The sequence below is a fragment of the Larus michahellis genome, chromosome 3, assembly GCF_964199755.1.
Source record: "Larus michahellis chromosome 3, bLarMic1.1, whole genome shotgun sequence".
In the NCBI taxonomy this organism is placed as follows: Eukaryota; Metazoa; Chordata; class Aves; order Charadriiformes; family Laridae; genus Larus; species Larus michahellis.
Genome location: NC_133898.1, coordinates 20,965,564 through 20,984,551, shown reverse-complemented (window position 1 = coordinate 20,984,551; position 18,988 = coordinate 20,965,564). Strand labels below are relative to the sequence as shown.

The window sequence follows — 18,988 nt, the reverse complement described above, 5'->3', positions numbered from 1 at the left end:
AATAGGAGCTAGTTAATAAAAAGTTCTCTGAGGCTTTTGAACACTTCAAGATACTTCAGAAACATCAAGATCTGAGAGAAATATTCAGAAATACTGCCTGGAAAAAAAGTTTGATCCTTCTACAGGATCACCTTATCTTCAGAGACCGGTACAAGCCAAGTAAGAGACGAGGCTGAATAGTCTGTTCAATTCTGAGTTTTTAAGGAAAGCCTAACATCTTTGTTTTTCTAAAGAAAGCACAGATGGTGCACTCCGTGGTGCGCACTGACAGACAGAGGATATAATTTCATACTAATTTGTTCAGCAGTCATTCCAGTTTAAATGCCTTCTGTTTTCCAGCTTATTCTCACCTTTGCATCGCTCTTCCCCTGTGACAGTTCAGGCACCAATGTAGTGAGAGATGGACTGGAAATCCAACGTGTTAAAAATCCTAGGGGGAAAGCTCTGCAACAAGTGTTTTCACCAGCTAGATGAGGGCCAGTTCTGGTTCTTCACGCAGTCCCACAGACAACTATGCTGGCATAGCTCGGAGAACAACATCAGACTGCTGGGGGCTGCTTGAGCCAAGTTAAGCATCCCCAACATCACCTTTTTAAACCACAACCAGAGTTGTAGTTTATCAAACTCTTTAACTTCATTTTCACCTCCAATTGACTTCTTACCTCCGTATCTCCATTCAGGAGCTGAATTAATTCCAATTGCACGACCCTATGAAAGTATAATTAGCAAACTGGAGAAGGAAACACATGGTTTCTCCTCCCTCGATTCTTTTTGGTTTGTCAGTTCCTTCAATCTTTCCAATTGCATTATCTGCTTTGGACAATGTAATTGTAAAAACTCTCCAATCCGCTTCTTTTATGACCCCTGCCTTATGCTAGCTGCATTGACATAGAACCTAGCTGACACTGAAGATCTCACATTCCTATGAGGTAATAGCCCTAAAACAGTATCTACTGTTCAAGATAGAAACAATACAGGTGCTACAGGTTTATGCAACAACAAGCTAGGACGTGTATTTTCATTTAGCCGGACAGGCTTGCTCAGGGGCTGGTAACATAAGGACTTGTGAAGTGTTTTTTGGGGGACCTCTGGCAGTCAGATCACGTGAAATCTTCCTCAGAACCCTACGTGCCCTAGCGTTCAAGAAAGCCAAAACACACACAAAAAAATCCACTCCTGCAATTACTGTACTGTTCAGAGTACAGCATTAAAAGACAAAATCTATTCTTTTTAAAAAAATCTAGTACCTATAGAAAAAACTGGTCAACTATCACACATAAGAATTTTAGTTTGAGGTGAAGATTTCAATTTTTTCCTCCAGAGAAACAGTTTATATAAACAACTCTGTAATTAAGCTTTCCTGCTCTTTCATATCTCAGTATGTTAGTGCCAAAACTAAGCAACACTCCAATTATAGATTCTGATATTCAAACCAAAGTATGGCTGACTGAATCAAAGTATGACTGAAAAAATGGACTGAAAGCAGACAGCAAGTTAATTTATAAAGGCATATTCTATAAAGCTAAGTGCACTGATTAATCATCATCTTTAGAAAAGATGTTCATTAAGGACAGTTTGATTGTCCTTGACCTGTTAAGCAAAGACGACATCCCAGGCAAGAGTTCAAAACCACAGCAAAAAGATGCGTTTCTGTAATAGACTGTAAGAACATATTTAAAAAAAAAAAATAAAGGTGTTTTACTAAATGCTTAAAAGTTTTCTGAATGAATGGAAAGTAGGCTTTTTCAGAGATCTATGCTAGGAAGTAATAAAAGAAATTATTATGGAGAAGTAACCTCTTTCACTCGTCTCTAGCTCCCTCTCCTCCCGTTCAGAGCCTGGCCTGCTCTAGGACAGTACAGAACAAAGTCTGGGGAGACTTGCTCACTAGCCTTCAGCAGAAACAAAACAGCACCTCTAGACCTGGACTTGCACTATGGATTTATAAACAAGACTATGACAGTCAAAACCCAGGGCATTAACAAGCAACAAAGCTATTCTCTATTACTTCTATTGGGACAAATCATCTTCCAGCTGAGACTTCTCTTTCCTTCAATTGTCTATTTCCTCATACTTGGCTACGATTTTTTAAGTACCATCAGCTGAGTTCATTTACTCATCGCTTGGACTTACTTTAGCAGATTGGTAACTATTTTGCATTTTCTATACTAAAGGAAATGCTTTCTATTCCACTTCACAAGCACTTTTACCTGATAAAGGTAATAAAAGGGGACGAGAATAACAAAAATATTCATTAAAATACATTTGGCTTTAAGTAGAGATAAGCCTCCTATCAATACCAGCAGAGCCTTGGAAACCAAGTGCTGATAACCTGGGTGCCAGGCTTGCCTCAGCACTAGCTTGCTGGGTGACCTGGAGCAGGCTTGCAGTGTCCCTCTGCCACCCTTCAATGCAGGAGAAGACAGAGCTTCGACAGTAGAGTACTACAGTTGCTTAATGAAACTACAATACCACCATCTTAAAAAAGCATATATCAGAAGTTAAATATATCAATGCCATCTACTGCAGCATATTTATTACTTTTCTTTCCTCCAGTTCTGTCAAAATTTGTCTAAATAGCAATGTCATAGATGATGACTCTTACTTTTTGCACATAATACTAAAGAAATGAGCCTAACAAAGCTGTACTTCCACAATTACGCTCACGATTCTATGACAACACCCTGTTTCTGAAAGGCAGTAGATTTAATACAGCTACAACTTCTACTGGTAATATTTTTAAGACAACATGAACCCTCAAGAGAAAAATAAACTGACATTCCCCAATGTTTATTAAACAAAACTTTATCCACAAAATTAATATACTTCTCTGTGTGTTTCCCATGTAGTTAAGACCAACTACCAAATTTTAAAGATGTTCTTTGGGTTGCCCACCCAAAGCTTAATTCTTTCACCCAATACCAACGCTAATCCTGAAGAACCACACAAATCAGAAATACCAAACAGGCAACACTTAAAAGTGAGTATAACTCCAAAAACTTAGCAACTCTCCCTTCACTTCTGAATACCACAACTAAAATCAATGATGCTTTCAATACAGTTATGTGCAATTAAAATGAAACAGAAGTATTTTGTCCAATAAACAGTTAAAATTTCCTCTAGGTTAATATTCTTGCATATAAATCAGGATCAGTTAATCAGGATTACCTATTACAGAATCTAGTAGCTACAAAAATACTTTCTTTAATCAATCCCATATTTAAAAGGAAAATAAAAAACTTCCTAGCAAAAAGAGAAATATTATCCTACTTCTTAAAACAGAGGTAACAGCCCATCACGTTACTGCCATTCTGACAGGGAGTGCTGACAGCCTGCTCCAGAGGCTTGCCAGGAGTACAAGGATATCATAATTACTTCATTGCAGTAGAATCATTTTTCTCTCAAAACAAGTTTTAGCATTATATGAAGCACAACAGTACGAGGAGGAGCATTTGAGATCTCCCCCCACCCTACATATAAATTTCTCATTTCAGTCTCCTATAGTCTCTACATATATTCCAATTAGTTAACCCCAGCTTTTGTTTCAGTTTGCTTTTCCCAAAGATATTAAATTATTTGATCTATGATATAAGTAAGTGCATTCCCCTATCAGCAAGGATTTAATGAACTATCTTTGCTCTAACAGAAAGGACTCCACATCAGTGGAAAACGCATGCATCTTTTCCCCGACAAAGGTTCGATTATTTAATAACTGGACAACTGAACTTCTAGGGTTACTAATAATTTCAAAGAAATTTAATCTCAAGGTCTTTTTCCCAAAGATTAGATGAACAAAATAAAGAGACCCTGGAAACAAAAAGCCCCTATGTTTTTTGTTCCTCCTCACCATTTTCCTATGAATTAAAGTGTCATCTAAGACAATATTAGAACAGCTTCACTGAAACCACTCCTATCCTTGTTTTTATATGCAGAATATCTCAAAATCTTTTCAAGAAGCAATATATAACTGTTAAAGAGAACTACAAAAAGCACCATGAATCTTACATATATGTAATTCTATTAGAAAGAATTAGAATAGGCTTATTTACGGTTGTACGACATCCTTCAATTCTTCTTTTGCCGCTTTCATCTTCTGCAACGAACAACTTAAAGTACCTCCTCAAATGCAAATGACACATATATAAATCTCATACTTAGTTTCTTATTCTCTTAGCAAGGCTTTCCTGGGACTGAAGACAGATGCCACACCAAAAAAACACCAGTTCCAGCTGAACTAGAAGGTACTTTTTGCAGCAAAACGGAGTATGATACCCCTTTGTTCCTCCCATCTCCCAGCGCACACCTCCCCTTCCTTGCCCTTATTCCTTCAAAGGAATAATGCATTTTCTCACACATCAGAGAATTTTCTCAGACATCTAATTTCCCTTCACTGAGGCTCTTCTCTCATTCCAGAGTCACTTTGATTGCAGAACACTGAGCTCTATTTAATGCAGATATGAAAATTTTCTTTGTAATTCAATGCAAAATCTTCCCAGAAAGCAGTCATCTTTACTCTCAATAATTAAGACCAATTCCTGAATATCTGAACACAATGCACACAGCCTTAAAGCCAGAAATCCTCTTCAAATGATCTCTTAAACTGATGACACATACTTGTCATTTGATGAAGGTGTAACTTTTGACCACCTCAGACAATTATTTAATGAATGAGTCTTTCAAAATTTTCCCAAATGAGTGCCAGAAACAAATCTTGGTACGTTTTTAATACATCTCCTAAACAGTGTGGGGCAAGAACTTGGAGCATTCATAGTCAAGAGAAAGCGCAGTCCTGCGTTGTTGTCTTTCTCTTCTGGATTTGCAGGTGGCCTACAATCTGCTCAAGCAGCCAGCAGGAAAATAGGGTCTGGTTGAATGGCTACCAGCTAATACAATCATTCAAACCAGCACAGGGTGAAAACGCTTTGACTTTTACATTGACTTAAATATAAATGTTCCAGCGCAAGAGAAATTAGGGTGATCACGTGATCAGCACTGCAAATCAGGGAGAGGAAAATAAAATCGAGACACAGCGTATTTCAGATAATGTCACTAACAAGGCAGCCATCAGTTCAGAGTCCTCCGAGACAAACCTGTACTGCTTTTTAAAAGAAAATTGCCAGTTGTGGTAAAGCCTTTGCTCTGCTCCAACTTTAAACACTTTCATTCTGCATTCTGAACTCATTAGAATGACAAAAAGCCCGTCACTGGTCAGTGGTACAGACACACAGTGTCTTCGCCTCTGCTGCTGTAGATCCACTAGAGGGAGATCCTAAATTAAACATTCTCAAATTATACCGGCAATACAACAGGTGAAGATGCCGACGGCAAGCAAGATCAATGACATTTTTCAAATATATACAAGACAAGGAGACGACACGATTTTTTTTCTTTTGAAAGAGTGAGAAAGAGCCGTAAGTTACAGCTGACTTGCAAACCAAAAGGATGCCCACAAAATAACCTTTACAAAATATTCCTCAGAAATTATTTAGATTTCTGTGAACCCTTGAACACGTAACATTTAAAGTTCATCTAGTTTTATGAATTTCTGAACAGTATGCTCAGCTAACATTAAAACTGCTTTCATGAACAAAACATAACTTAAAATAGCCAAGCTAATAAAAGAAATATCCAAAATGCGAAAACACAGCAGAAAATAAGGATACTGCAAGAATCAAACTTTAACTGCAAGCAATTCTACAGTAAAAGGGAACCTATCTATATAGGAATTCTTTAATTTACTTCAGTTGGAGATTCTATATGCTGTTTTAGGTATACTAGGAAACACTGCAATTTACATCAATTATTAAGAGACAAGTTGTCCTCTTCAGGTACAGATTTTTGAAGCAGTATCATACAAATACCAACTAGGACTGCATGTGTTAAATTTTTAAAAGTCTAGCAGATTAATTGAAAGAAATAAAACTATCAATACATAATGTATTTATCTTCATGTATAAGCACAAATTCCTTTCATAACGTATAACCCTCAACACCTTCTCAAAAAAAAAGAACGCTAATTTGTTTATAGAAAGGGGGTGGCAGTTGCAGTCCATTTCCTAAAATGAAGAGCTAATAATAGAGCCTCAGAGCCAGTGATCTAAGTAAATATTCAGCTACGTCATACAATCACAGAATGGTTTGGGTTGGAAGGGACCTTAAAGATCATCTCGTTCCAGCCCCCCGGCCCTGGGCAGGGACACCTCCCACCAGACCAGGCTGCTCAAAGCCCCATCCAGCCTGGCCTGGAACACCTCCAGGGATGGGGCAGCCACAGCTTCTCTGGGCAACAGAGATGCTAGGGGAAAAAAAAAAAGATAAAAAAATTAACACCAAGGATTAATTTCTAGCTGTACTAAAGGAAATTACAGCAACTACAGAGAAAAGAAATGCACTGAACTTTGAGCAAGGAATCCAATTAGTTTGTTTCTGAATTGCAAGCTACTTAGTATCCTATTTCCATTATTGAAGCAGGCACATTTCAGAAAGATACTGGATCTTTTTTACTTCTTACACTGATGCAGGTCAGAAAAATTAAGTAATATGTGTATCATACACTGTCAAACCTCCCAGCTAATACAACTTAGGAAACTTGTTGACAGTATTCTAACACAGATACATTATGAACATTTACCTTTAAACATTGTCTGGAAATGGTAACAAGCTTACAAAGTGATTCTATATGCACCATTATGAATTTTTTTTTTTTTTTTTTTTTTTTTTTTTTTTTTTTTTACAAGCTTCAGTGCAAAACTACTCATCTCCAGACATCTGCTGAAGCGGCACTGATAACGTTAAGCTTCGTTTTTATTTCATCTTGATGGAAGCTAGAGCAACTATGTGTCTTTTAAACAGGTGAGTGATAGCTAACCTTAAACAGCCACAGTCCTTCTTGGCTGACAGAAGTTACAGGAGAACAGTTACCTCCTCCTGTGCTGATGGTGTCCACCATTTGTTTGTGATGCGGCTAATTAACGCATTTTGACTTGTACCTACCACTACCAAGTCAAATCACAAGAAAGAGAAACAAAGAGACTATCTCACAACTCAGAAAACATACAACCAGTCACTATAAAACATAATTACACAACTTAATTCATGTCCTTGTCTGACCTACACCCTGAAGCCACAAAGAACAAACTAGGTAGACTACAGCACCGTAGCCAGCAGCTGGGACGCAGTATTACAGTCATACTCAACTCTCCTTTCATAAGTCATGCAAAAAACCACCTGAAAACAAAACAACCTCCCAATCATCAGGGATTAACTGGCATCACACTGAATGAAGCAGACAAACTCAAATCAAAGGGCCACTTCAGAGATCAACGAAGACACTACAGCAGAATGATTTGGAAGAACTCAATATTTGGGATAAGCAGAGGACTGAATCCTAAGTACAGTGATTTTTAGACTAACTGCAAAGCTCAGTTCCACTCCTCTATCCCCATTCATTCAAGAAATTACTGAGGTGATGCAACAGAAAGAGTTATTTTCACGGAGTTGTTTGCTCCTGTGGAATTATATTGATTCTAGGTTATTGTCTGAATGACATTTTGTATTATTAAAGTAACATTCAAGGAACCCCGTTAAAACAATTTTAGTTTTGTCCTAGTCTAAATAATGAGTCTTTATAAACTGAAGCAGCATCTTAGTTCAATAAAATTTCTACTACTGAAGAATATAACAACATAGTAGTTAGCCCACGTATCCTTTGCATAAAACACCAAGAGAACTAGTCGTTAGATAAATTACAATAATCTGTGAAATGAAAAAACAGACACGGACCAACTGAAAAGTGAGCACTGTCGTGCCTGCTTGTCATTTCAGGCTCTCTAGTAGCTCAGCTGTAATGTTAGGAAAAGGAGTTATACTAAATGATGAAAAATATATACATGTATATACACCCACACACTTGTTTGAAACATGTTGTACCAAACTCTTCAAGTACAGGTAACAGGAAACAACGTAAAACCCTCAAACTTGTTCTGATTATCATAAAACAGGCCTTCTCAGACTTTACATCAAACGAGTAGAAACTTACACTTCACATGTTCCCAAACGTTGGTTGGGAGATAGACGATAAACAGTCAGAATGCATTAAATAATTACAATCAAGTAACCCTTAGGGAAAGGAGAACTGAGGGATTTAGAAGACAAAATATCCAACTGTGAGGTAGGAGAATGGGATACACAAATGGATTATTTTAGATGGCAAGAAGAAGCCTTATACCCGTTTATATTTCAGCCTCGTATGCTGCATAACAGCATAAGCACTGCAGAATTTATCATCCTTCTTGGTCTAGATGGCGTACTTTCAAAGGTAAGTACTAGAAACAACTATCAGAATAAAAAGCAGCTTGATAAAGTCACTTTTGTTTGCTGTAGTTGAGACAGCGTTAATAAGGTTATCTACAGCTTCTCTTCTACACAAGAGAAAGAAAACCTGGCACAGAAGTACTATCTCTTGTTACACGGGCAATCTTTAAAGTTTAATGAAGACAAAAGAATTCTATTTGGTTACAAGAACACAAAAGTCTCTTGAAGTCTTTCAAAATAAAACCTCCCCCTGTGTGTGTCCCAGTGTTACGCTGATCAATTTGCTGTAGAGGCTATCTAGAATACATTACAGACACCACCTGAAGACTGAAAGCCACTAAGTTTTCCACCAATACTTTAAACCCTCTATGTCATCCTGTTCTCCAAACAAATTAAATGATAGATCTGTTGTCTAAATCATACATACTCATCTGAATGGTACCCCTGGATCTAAGGTTTCCAAGCCAAAAAACTCTATATGTTAAGAAACGCCAAAGAGGATGACCTGAATTACAAAGTTCAGAGGAAAAAAACTAACATTTTCATAATAAACTGGCACTCAATGAGAATGAAAAATGCCAATACACGCGCTCAATTTGGCCAGGTAGAGTTAATTTTCTTCACAGTAGCTAGTATGGGGCTATGTTTTGGTTTTGTGCTGGAAACAGTGCTGTTAACAGAGGGATGTTTTAGTCAGTGCTGAGCAGTGCTCACACAGTCAAGGCCTTTTCTGCTCCTCACATCGCCCCGCCAGCGAGCAGGCTGAGAGGGCACAAGAAGTTGGGAGGGGACACAGCCAGGACAGCTGACCCCGACTGACCAAAGGGCTGTTCCATGCCATATGATGTCATGTTCAGCATATAAAGCTGGGGGAAGGAGGAGAAATGGGGGGACGTTCAGAGCGACGGTGTCTGTCTTCCCAAGTAACCGTTACGCGTGATGGAGCCCTGCTTTGCTGGAGATGGATGAAGACCTGCCTGCCCGTGGGAAGTAGCAAATGAATTCCATGTTTTGCTTTACTTATTAAACTGTCTGTCTCTCAACCCAGGAATTTTCTCACTTTTACTCTTTTGATTCTCTCCCCCCCTCACTAGGGGAGAGCGAGCAGGTGCTTAGTTGTCAGCTGGGGTTAAACTACAACAGCACATTAAAGAACACTGGATGCCTTTAGAAATCCTGAAAAGTACCCTCATTAAGAGCTACACATTTGTTGGTCAGGTGTTTTGCTTTTGTTTCCTAAAAAAAAAAAGCAAAGTCAGTAAGTTTTTATATGTAATAGGTAACATTAAAATAGGTTTACTTGTTAGAAATTGCATTTACACAGATGGCAGTCAAGTTGAGAATCACTATTAAGCAGCAGCAATTAGGCAGACAAAACACCCAAATAATTAAAATGGCTAGAGGCTGAATCATGATTAGAAACAAGACTTCTTGAATTTTATGCATAAACATTTGATTTTTTCCATCTCTGTATTTGAACAATCTTAAAAAAAAAAAGTTAACAGACTCTTACCAGCTTCCTGTGAATTTAATACTTCTAAGGCATGCATCATGGCACTTGCGAAGACATTGGCATCTTCTTTGCTGCCAAAATTCAGACCATACACCTGCCTAGCATCACGCCACTGGTGGAAGGTCTGTGTAGCCTGATTGTACTTCAGCCCTTTCGGAATGGCACAATTTATTACCACCTACAATCATTAAAAAAAAAAAAAATTACTGTTTAAAATTGCCATTTCATCACAAGTTTCAGCTTCATGTAGATTTTATTCCCCAACCATGTGGTTTAATTACAGTCCCACAATCTAGATCACAACGTTGAAGTACACAGCCATTTCAATTTTAACTCCAATGGCATACGAAATCAGTGATGAGGATACACGAGGGGACTAATGAGATATTTTGTATCAACTTTCATAGCTTAAGTGTTCTTATTTCAAAAGATGCAGTGACGTTTCACGACAGCAACGCAGTAGTATCAACAGTTCTGCCTTTCAGTAGCAGAGTACTTCATGTGAATATGTATTTGGATTTCAGAATCTCAGTTTTCCATTAACTTGTTCAAATTATATTTTTTAACCAAGTTATCACCTTCTCACTGTGGCTGCTGCACCCCTTCGCTTGACATGCTTTCAGCGGCAGCTATGTGGACTTCTACTGTGCATCACAAGGTACCGTTTTGCAAGATCATTATGGCTTACGCTAAAGGGTGATAAATTCTAGCTAAGCGGACAACCATTAATTACAAGCCATCCACTAAGAGGAACCCATTGCACTTGGATAACTATATCCTCTCACTTTTTTCCACTGAATAATGGGAGGAAAAAATTAAAAACGTTTGTTCTCAGATGAATGCACTGAGATCGTTTATTCTTGGAATACGTGTTTACTGACAAATCACACAGAACATTATCAGTCTATGCTTCAGGTGTGTGATAAATGACCAAGAACAGACCAAAAGAATTTTGTGAAGTGTTGGGAGAGGGGGAAACAGATACAGAAGCTTTCCTCAAACAAAAAGATTAGGACTTTAACCCCACCTCAAATATCACAAGGCAGAGCATATTTCAAGACAGAGCGCTAAATTTCACGTTTAATCATGATCTAATAACTTCTTTATCAAGGAAATTAAGATGTAATCCTTGTTGGTCCCTTCTCAACTTCTCAAAGTGGTAGATGATCAGCATTACCAAATGTAAGAAGTTTTTTACTGAATGAACTGATCTGGGGAAATGAGAAATCATACATCCAACTTTTCATAATACAGGAGGAACAAGAGAACTGTCGGTACCTACGTAGACTGCAGCTAAGAGCACAGAGAGTAGGGAAAAAGAAAAGTTCTTACGTTGACACTTTGCCTTAAAGAGAATCAGATGACTTCTGTGTACACCACACTGTAGGAAGGAATGGTAAAGAGCGCACAAGGACTATCGCCTTGGACGTACGTAAAGCGCTTAGTTTATGCGGGAAAAGACGTACTACAGTTTTGCTACTTTGGTTCAAAATAAAAGTAAACTTATTATTAACAGTTCCCATACTTTTACCGAAGACTTATTTCTTAATGTTAAAAACAACCACAAAAATAGCTTAAGATTGCTATTTGAAATTCCCAGATATTTGCTTACCTGATGATCCTGAATCTTCCTGCCCACGACTCTGAATGTGTTGTTGCCTGTGTGATGATATATATGAACTCTGCTGAATCCAGTCGATCCACCAGCTGGTACCCATTTTTTATTGGCATCATCGTAGACCATTACAGCAGCTCGTGCTTGGCAGATACTCTGTTCACTGTTAGAACACAAGTATTTTAGAGTAGAATATAAAATTATTTATGGCAAATCGTAATCTTTAAGGTTAATTTTTTTAAAAAAAACTCAAAACATTAAAGTAATACTGCTTGCAACTTGATGAAACATCCACCTTTCTAAATACAAAACCACTAGCATTGACTTTTGCTTAAAGGTGTTCATTCTGAAAAGTTGTGGTCAAAACAAACAGGCCTAACTACTAATGAAAGATTTATTTTTTTTTTGCACTTTTTCCAGGTTTTCCCCCTGCCCTTTCTCCTCATCACCAACCCTGAAGTTTAATTAAATGTCATAACCATATACAAAGTTTCCCACAAAGCCTGGAGAACAAAGATTCTGGAGTTGCATTAGCTTCATACAGTTTACATTTTCCAGCGGCAATTACTTCCAAAAGAAATAAGGACTGGAAGGCCCTTACTCTTTTTAACGTATATAGAACGCACACAGACACGATAAAGTTCAGCACAAAAAATTCACCTGCTCATAAATGAAATGCTTTTTGGTTTTGACATATTTTACGACAGTTGACACCTAGATGTAACATTTTCTCGCTGAGAAAAGGTTCTATTGATTACTGAAAACCACAATTTCATCTGCAGCTAATTCCTGATTGTGGCAGTCATCTGGAAGCTAAGGTACAGCCTAAAGTTAAAAGGGGGCATATCATGAATGTCATCATACTAGAAACACAAGAAAGCAGAACATACCATAAACCCACTATTTATTAGGAGAGGAGTGGGTGATACTATGCAAGTTGTCTTTATGGGAAATGTCCAGACGCAGACAGGAAATAAAAATAGAAAGGAATGATTTCTTATCAGTAAGTCGAATTCTCTGAACACACCACTCCAGCACATCCAATATTATAGAAAGCACATGATGCCTGGCTTGCAAGGAATGCGGCCTGCCATTTGGAAAACTGAGAAGGCTGAAGAGACACGCATTCTTCATAAATTACAAAAGGAAAGCAATGAAATATTTCTTCATATTTTATGAAGGAGGGAAAAGACGAGTCACTCGCAGTCTTTCTTGGGCTTTTTTGTGGGTTGGTTTTGGAGGGTTTGTGTTTGTTGGGGTCTTTCTAAAAGATCATGCTGAATTTCACAGTATCTTATTTCCAGCATAAGAAAATTCAGTATCCAGCTGTTTTGTTAACTTTCAATACTGATGTTTTTGAGAAAACAGAGCATCAATTTGCGTCACAATTTCCATGGCACTCCAACAATTAGGAAAGCGCTCAACACTGGGATGCTTTTCAGGACTAGGGCAGAAGAGAATACTGAGATCATCTCTGTTATGCATGCAAGAGAGATTCAAGATCAGACGAGAAAATATATTCTTAAAACGCATGTGTTCTAGTCTCATCACCCATTCAACAACTACACCAGAATGGGATAACAATCTCCAATTTGACCACCCCTTCTCTAGCCAGAAATTAGTTCAATATAGGGATAGTAAAATTATAATATACACATATACAATGCTTCTTTTCTAAGCATAGTTCATCTTATAATTTACAATTTAGACTGAAAGGACCATATCTGATCCAAGAAGAAAAATGAGCTGCAAAGAAAATGAAATTAGTTACAAATTTCAGGTGTTTCACAATCCCATTAAAAACATGCCACAGGTAAATAAGAACGTTCCCTCGTCTGCGAGGAGGATAATGCGAGAACCTACTGGACTTCTTTAGACCACTCTGGCACAAAAATATCAAAGTTCAAACCTAGAAACATTCTGTACCGTTCACAAAGTACAGAACAAACAGCAGTGTTCTCTCGAAAGTGCGTAACAGTATTACAGAAAACTTGTGTACAATTTCTGAACCCAAAACAAATTTTTGCTGCCTTTGAACCTGGATCACTCACAGGGATGGTAAACCATAGCTGACAGGACCTATATACTGATTTGGAAGCAGAGCCATGTGGTTTGCAGGGTTCTTGCCAAAAAATAACTTCATCTCAATCATGTGTCAGACAGATAAAAAAATCATTTAGATTCTATTAAAAACTGAGGCTATGAGTATAAGCTAATATGTTCCAATTACAATGAAGGTAGAACCAAAGAGTGACTGAGTAACGGTACAGGGATCAGAAGACTTAACAGGACAGACCATCGAGTTCAGACATTCTTATTCGGAGTGCTCTTACTTTTTGCCCTACCCCGATCCTCCCACAAGCCTAAGTTTTTAGAAAAGCTCTGGTTTTACATTACTTTATTTAACATAACAAGAATAAACACCTACTCATTTTAGAACTACTTGGTATTCAAGTGGCACAATTCCTAAGCGCAAATAAGATGACCTTGAGCAGAATTTCTAGCTTTTAACAACCATTAAAACTATTTTTAGTTCCACTTCTCAGGCTATGCCTTATAACTGGAAATATTATACATGTCTAGATCTCAAATATTTCATGCTTCATTTAAAATAAAAGAATTTTCTTAATAGCAGGGGATTATTCTTAACCATGTCAAGATATAAGATTGTTCACATACTTTAAAAAATGACAAATACAAACAATTTCCAGTTGACCTATTCAATCATTACACAATAAGCTTTCTGCCTTCATTTCACACAAATCCTATAACTAAAATTTTAACGTTCTAGGTCTATAATTTCCATATCCAGGTACCAATTTCAAGGTGGCATACTCCCCTCCTGCAGACAGTTCCCACCACCCATCACTCTGTTTATCAGACTGCAGCAGTAAGATGGAAAAATGAAGCTATCGCTATCAGAAACAAATTAAACCATCACAGTGTGCTAGCCTTTTTCCAGGCTTCAATAATTGCACTTCACTAGACATAGGGGAGATCAATTAAATTTATTTTCTTGGTAAAAAGTTCTGCACTCTGAAGTGGTTACTTTTTGTTTTGAAGAAAGGCATGGAGGCAGGAGTTTTAGTAAAGAAGAATCTTTAGTCTGCTCTCCAATGACCATTTGATAGTTTATTATTTGAATACAGCATATTACAGCAACTAGACACCGTAAGTCTCAAAAAACATTTTTAAATTACTTAAAAATAAGATGCATACTGGAACTCTGCTAACATCAAAGGGCTACACCAAATCGAAAATCCATGCTATTAGCTCATGACTATCTTGGACAGGTCTAATGAAAAACCACGTTTAGTTTTCTTTCCATTATCCACCTTTTCCTAGCAAAAATGCAGAATTTAACATACAGGCTGTTACTAGAACCTGAGCCAATGCTCTTTGTATTCCTCTACTACATACGAATTTAAACTTCAGTTCAAAAGAGCAGGAGCCAAGTGAATCAGAACAGGGTCATTTATCATATTTATTGCTCTTCAAGCTTATTACACTTCCCTGCTGTACTTCTAACAGAAGACAGGTCTTCAATGATCTCAGAATTTATACACGAGCTCTTCAGAGTCCACAGGGTTTTCTGCAATACACATGTCCCCTTAGACTGCAGGGACTGACTGTGAGATGCTAGAAGATGACTTACTTCATTCACTGCAAAAGAATCGCTTTGGTCTGATCACAAATGCCTTTTAATGGACAGATTACTTTAGCAGTAGTGGGAAATAAGTTGTCTACAGTCATGTGGCAAGAGAAAAGGAAAAGGGTCTTCATCTGTTTGCCATGTCATTAGGCCTTCAAAAGCATCCTATAGGGTTTAGTTGCCTACCTACAAATATTCCTTTTTCTGGTATGCTGTACTGATGTAACGGTTCCAGAAACCATTATACTCGGTTTAGCCTGCACCTTCCCAACATGAGAGCTCATTAGGGGATGCGGGAGAATGAGCTTCAAATGCTACTGCCAAGACGCACAGCTGCTCAAAGAACTGACTGCTAACTTATTAGGGCAGTGGGCTGGGGGACTAAAGTGACAATCTAAATATTAACTAAGAAAAATTAAGAAATTGTCTGGTCCCAAGTAACCTTACCAAACCAAGTATACGAAATTATACTTAGAAAAAGGAAAATTCAGAAAAGGGAAGACTCATGCAAAACAGTGCTTACCAAACCTTAGGAAACAAAGTGTACAAGCTCTCTTCTCAAAACATAAAGCTTGACAAATACCTGGATAAATACATGTCAGGAGGAGTTCTTCTCTACACAAAGATGTAAGGCTCTGATTGTTAAAGCCAACTATTATTCTGGATAAGTCCACCTACAGCAACACCATATAAAGTCAAAGACAGGGTGGTTGTTTTTTATTTGGGGTGGAAGAGTGGGGGGAGGTCTGGCACTCAAAAGCCTCGCACAAAAAACACAGTAGTAATGAATCATAAGATTATTCTTACGGGAGAATATACTTTCCTCCTCCAGTGATGAGATCATACGGAAAGCTCAAAAACCATAGCAAACTGAACCCTAACAGACATCACTCTCTTGCCCAGATGGAATGTATTCCTTCTTTTGCATCCCAAATTCTTAAGCTCAATGCACAGTGACACCAATGCACAGTCTGCTGACCTAAGCCTATTTTTTTTTTTTTTCTCTCCCCAAAAAGTACATGCTTGGTTTTCTTCTCTCAAGAACTAGAAAAATAAACAGACTTAAATGATCAAACTCATATGGAAAACAGCACGATTCCAGCTACAAAAAAGATCATTTAAATATACTAACAAGAGCAAGGAAAAGCTGCAATTGCTCTGATTCTCAACCTTGAGTATTTTCGTCAGTGTTCTAACAACGAGGTTTTTTTGAAAATCATATCCCGCTACCACTTCTACTGGTGATTCAGGGGTTTGTTTGCTATGTTCTCAATTTACAGAAACATAACAACATGTTCTTCAGCGTGCAGTCTTTGTGGGACAGAAGGAATGGAAAGAGACGCTGATTCATCAAACGCCTGTTTAGGATTTTCAAACCATGTGGCACAAAGCTAAAAAGAAACTCCAAACATTTCCAATACTAACATCTTGGAACACACATTTTTAAGAAGCAGCTAAATGCTGGTCCAGATATCAAGTTTTATATCTTGGCGGTGGTGCTTTGTAAGGTGTTTTTCCCTGCTTGTTCCTGAACCCCGACTGGCACATCACAGTGAAAACGTGTGTTCTCCACTTCGCTATTAAAAAAATAAACCCAAAACAAACAAACAACAACAAAAAAAATCACACAACATACTGTGTACTGTACCGTTACTGTACCACTGTTTTCTATTAACTAAAACAGACATTTTGCTCATATGGCTTAACTCAATAGTTACGTTACTTGTTGGTATCTTAAAGTCAACATATAACTGTTTTCAGTGCCCTCAAATCTAGTCCTCACATTATGGTCTGCTGAGAACCAGACTGAACACAACTACAGAGATTAATATTTATTTTTGGGAGTAGGGGACAGGGTTTGGATTTGTTGGGGGGATGTGAGTGGGCAGAAGGGAAGAACTTTGGGTCACTTAAGATTTTAATTCATAATCCACTGCTATAATTTTACTTATTTTCTGAACTTTGGCACTTTGGCCAAAAGCTAATATATAACATGTATAACAATTACCATCTCCTTCTGCCAACTAAACTGGCATCAACGCCACCAACAGGACATCACAAAAAAATACATTCCATTTGGGCTCAGCAAGGGTTAACATAGTAGTTCTTACAATACATTAATTTTCCCTGTAACTCATGCTCAGTCGAAAGGTAAGAACCTCCGCTTTTTCTGCATTACTAAAACCTAGCTGAATACGCTGCTGCAGGGGAACATTACGAGCTTGGTACAGCACAAGGAACCACGGCGTGCTATGCTACTTGCATCCAACCTCAAATGATGCAGCTTGCCCGCTCCAACACTTCAGCTAGTACAGAAGTTGGTTGCTATTCAGGTTTTAGAATAAGACTAAATTGAGACCAGCTGATTTATCTGACTGGTTTTCATGCAGATTATTCTTCTGATACTCTAACCCTCCTTGAGGACAAGAGTTGCTGTTCAAACGGGAAGTGAATGCGGAGGGAGTAGTTCCAGATTGCTTCACTAACAGCTCTCCTGCTAATGAGTTAGTACTTGCCTGTGCCTAGAAAAACTTTTGATTGATAACTGAGACATTCATTCATCTCTCCCACTTTTTCGTCTCTGATAACCCAGATTCATTCATCTCTCCCACTTTTTCCTTCTCGTCAATTACTCAGAACACAGATTTGCTGCAACATCAGAAACCAGAGGGAAACCCTGTATGGGAAAGTCCCGACTAGAAATAGAACTACAAATGCTGAGGAGCAGGGGAAGCTGAATCTAAACACTGTGATTAATAGCTGGCAAATGAAAGGTGTTTTTCTTTTGACACAGAATTTTGCACCACTGTATTCCAGAGCTTTAGTTGGTACACAGTTTATTGAACCTAGACTTTCTTTGCTCAAGGAGTACCTTCCACTGAAAGAAAATGGCTTTTTATTTCATGTATAAACGTATTTAACATTAATCTAAGAGCAGTCTGCTCTCGGAACAAGTGCAATTTATAGAATAAATTTCTCCTATTGCTATAAATCTGTTCCTTCACAATTTTGCAGTTGTAGTTTGTTCCATAGCAGCAGATGAATATCAAAGAGGTGAAGGAAATCACTGCAGGACACTCAGGCAGAAATATTATTTATAACAACTTGATGTCAAATGAAAGTCTATTTTTCATACAGAATTATCAATTTATAACCTCAGGAATTTTTTTTTCAACATTGTTTCACATGCCATATTTAACATAAGAGTATCTCATGCAACGGACAAAGACACTTTGAGTTGGCAATTCAATATTGTCTCTAGGTTTGTCATATGCTGATTCACATAAAAATTCACCTATTTTTTCATTAGGAAACATTATTTCAACTTGAAAACACGTGCTGGAGTCAGACTGGAATGCTCACTATCTAGAATAGTATCCTAGAAATACTCATCATCTTAAAACTTCTGTATAAATTATTTTTTAAATGGACAATAACCCTTAGAGAAAGCACATGAGCCGAAACAATCTGGGACACTTAAGAAATGGGAACAGAGAACAAGTTCTAGTCACAGACAGTGCAAAGAGTGGCAAATCCCTGGAGGTGTTCAAGGCCAGGCTGGATGAGGCTATGAGCAGCCTGGTCTGGTGGGAGGTGTCCCTGCTCATGGCAGGGCGTTGGAACTCTATGATCTTTAAGGTCCCTTCCAACTCTAACCATTCTATTGATTCTATGAAGTTACAGGATCATTTCAATACAGGAAGAGTACTGTAAAGTTTTGAACTATCTTAACATACCAACTCATGTTGTATTGGTGGTCCACTGTAAAAGTTATAGGTGGACTTCAGAGTAATTTGCTGTCAGCAAGTGCTAATCCTTAATCTAGTCAAACTCAAAGGGAATCAGGGATATCTAAGAGAGAATATGATGACAGTCAAACCAAGAAATAGCCACA

At 37.9% G+C, this 18,988-nt stretch overlaps 1 protein-coding gene across 6 annotated transcripts in view; it reads right to left on the bottom strand.

Annotated features, from left to right (window-relative positions):
- ENAH (ENAH actin regulator) overlaps nt 1-18,988 on the bottom strand; it is a 99,948-nt gene that overhangs the window by 40,080 nt on the left and 40,880 nt on the right. For all 6 annotated transcript variants that reach the window (XM_074579011.1, XM_074579016.1, XM_074579017.1 and 3 more), the window contains exons 2-3: nt 11,439-11,604; nt 9,827-10,004 (exon numbers count right to left, since the gene is read on the bottom strand). In XM_074579011.1, coding sequence (XP_074435112.1) covers nt 9,827-10,004; nt 11,439-11,604 — 344 coding nt within the window. The remainder of the gene's footprint in view (nt 1-9,826; nt 10,005-11,438; nt 11,605-18,988) is intronic.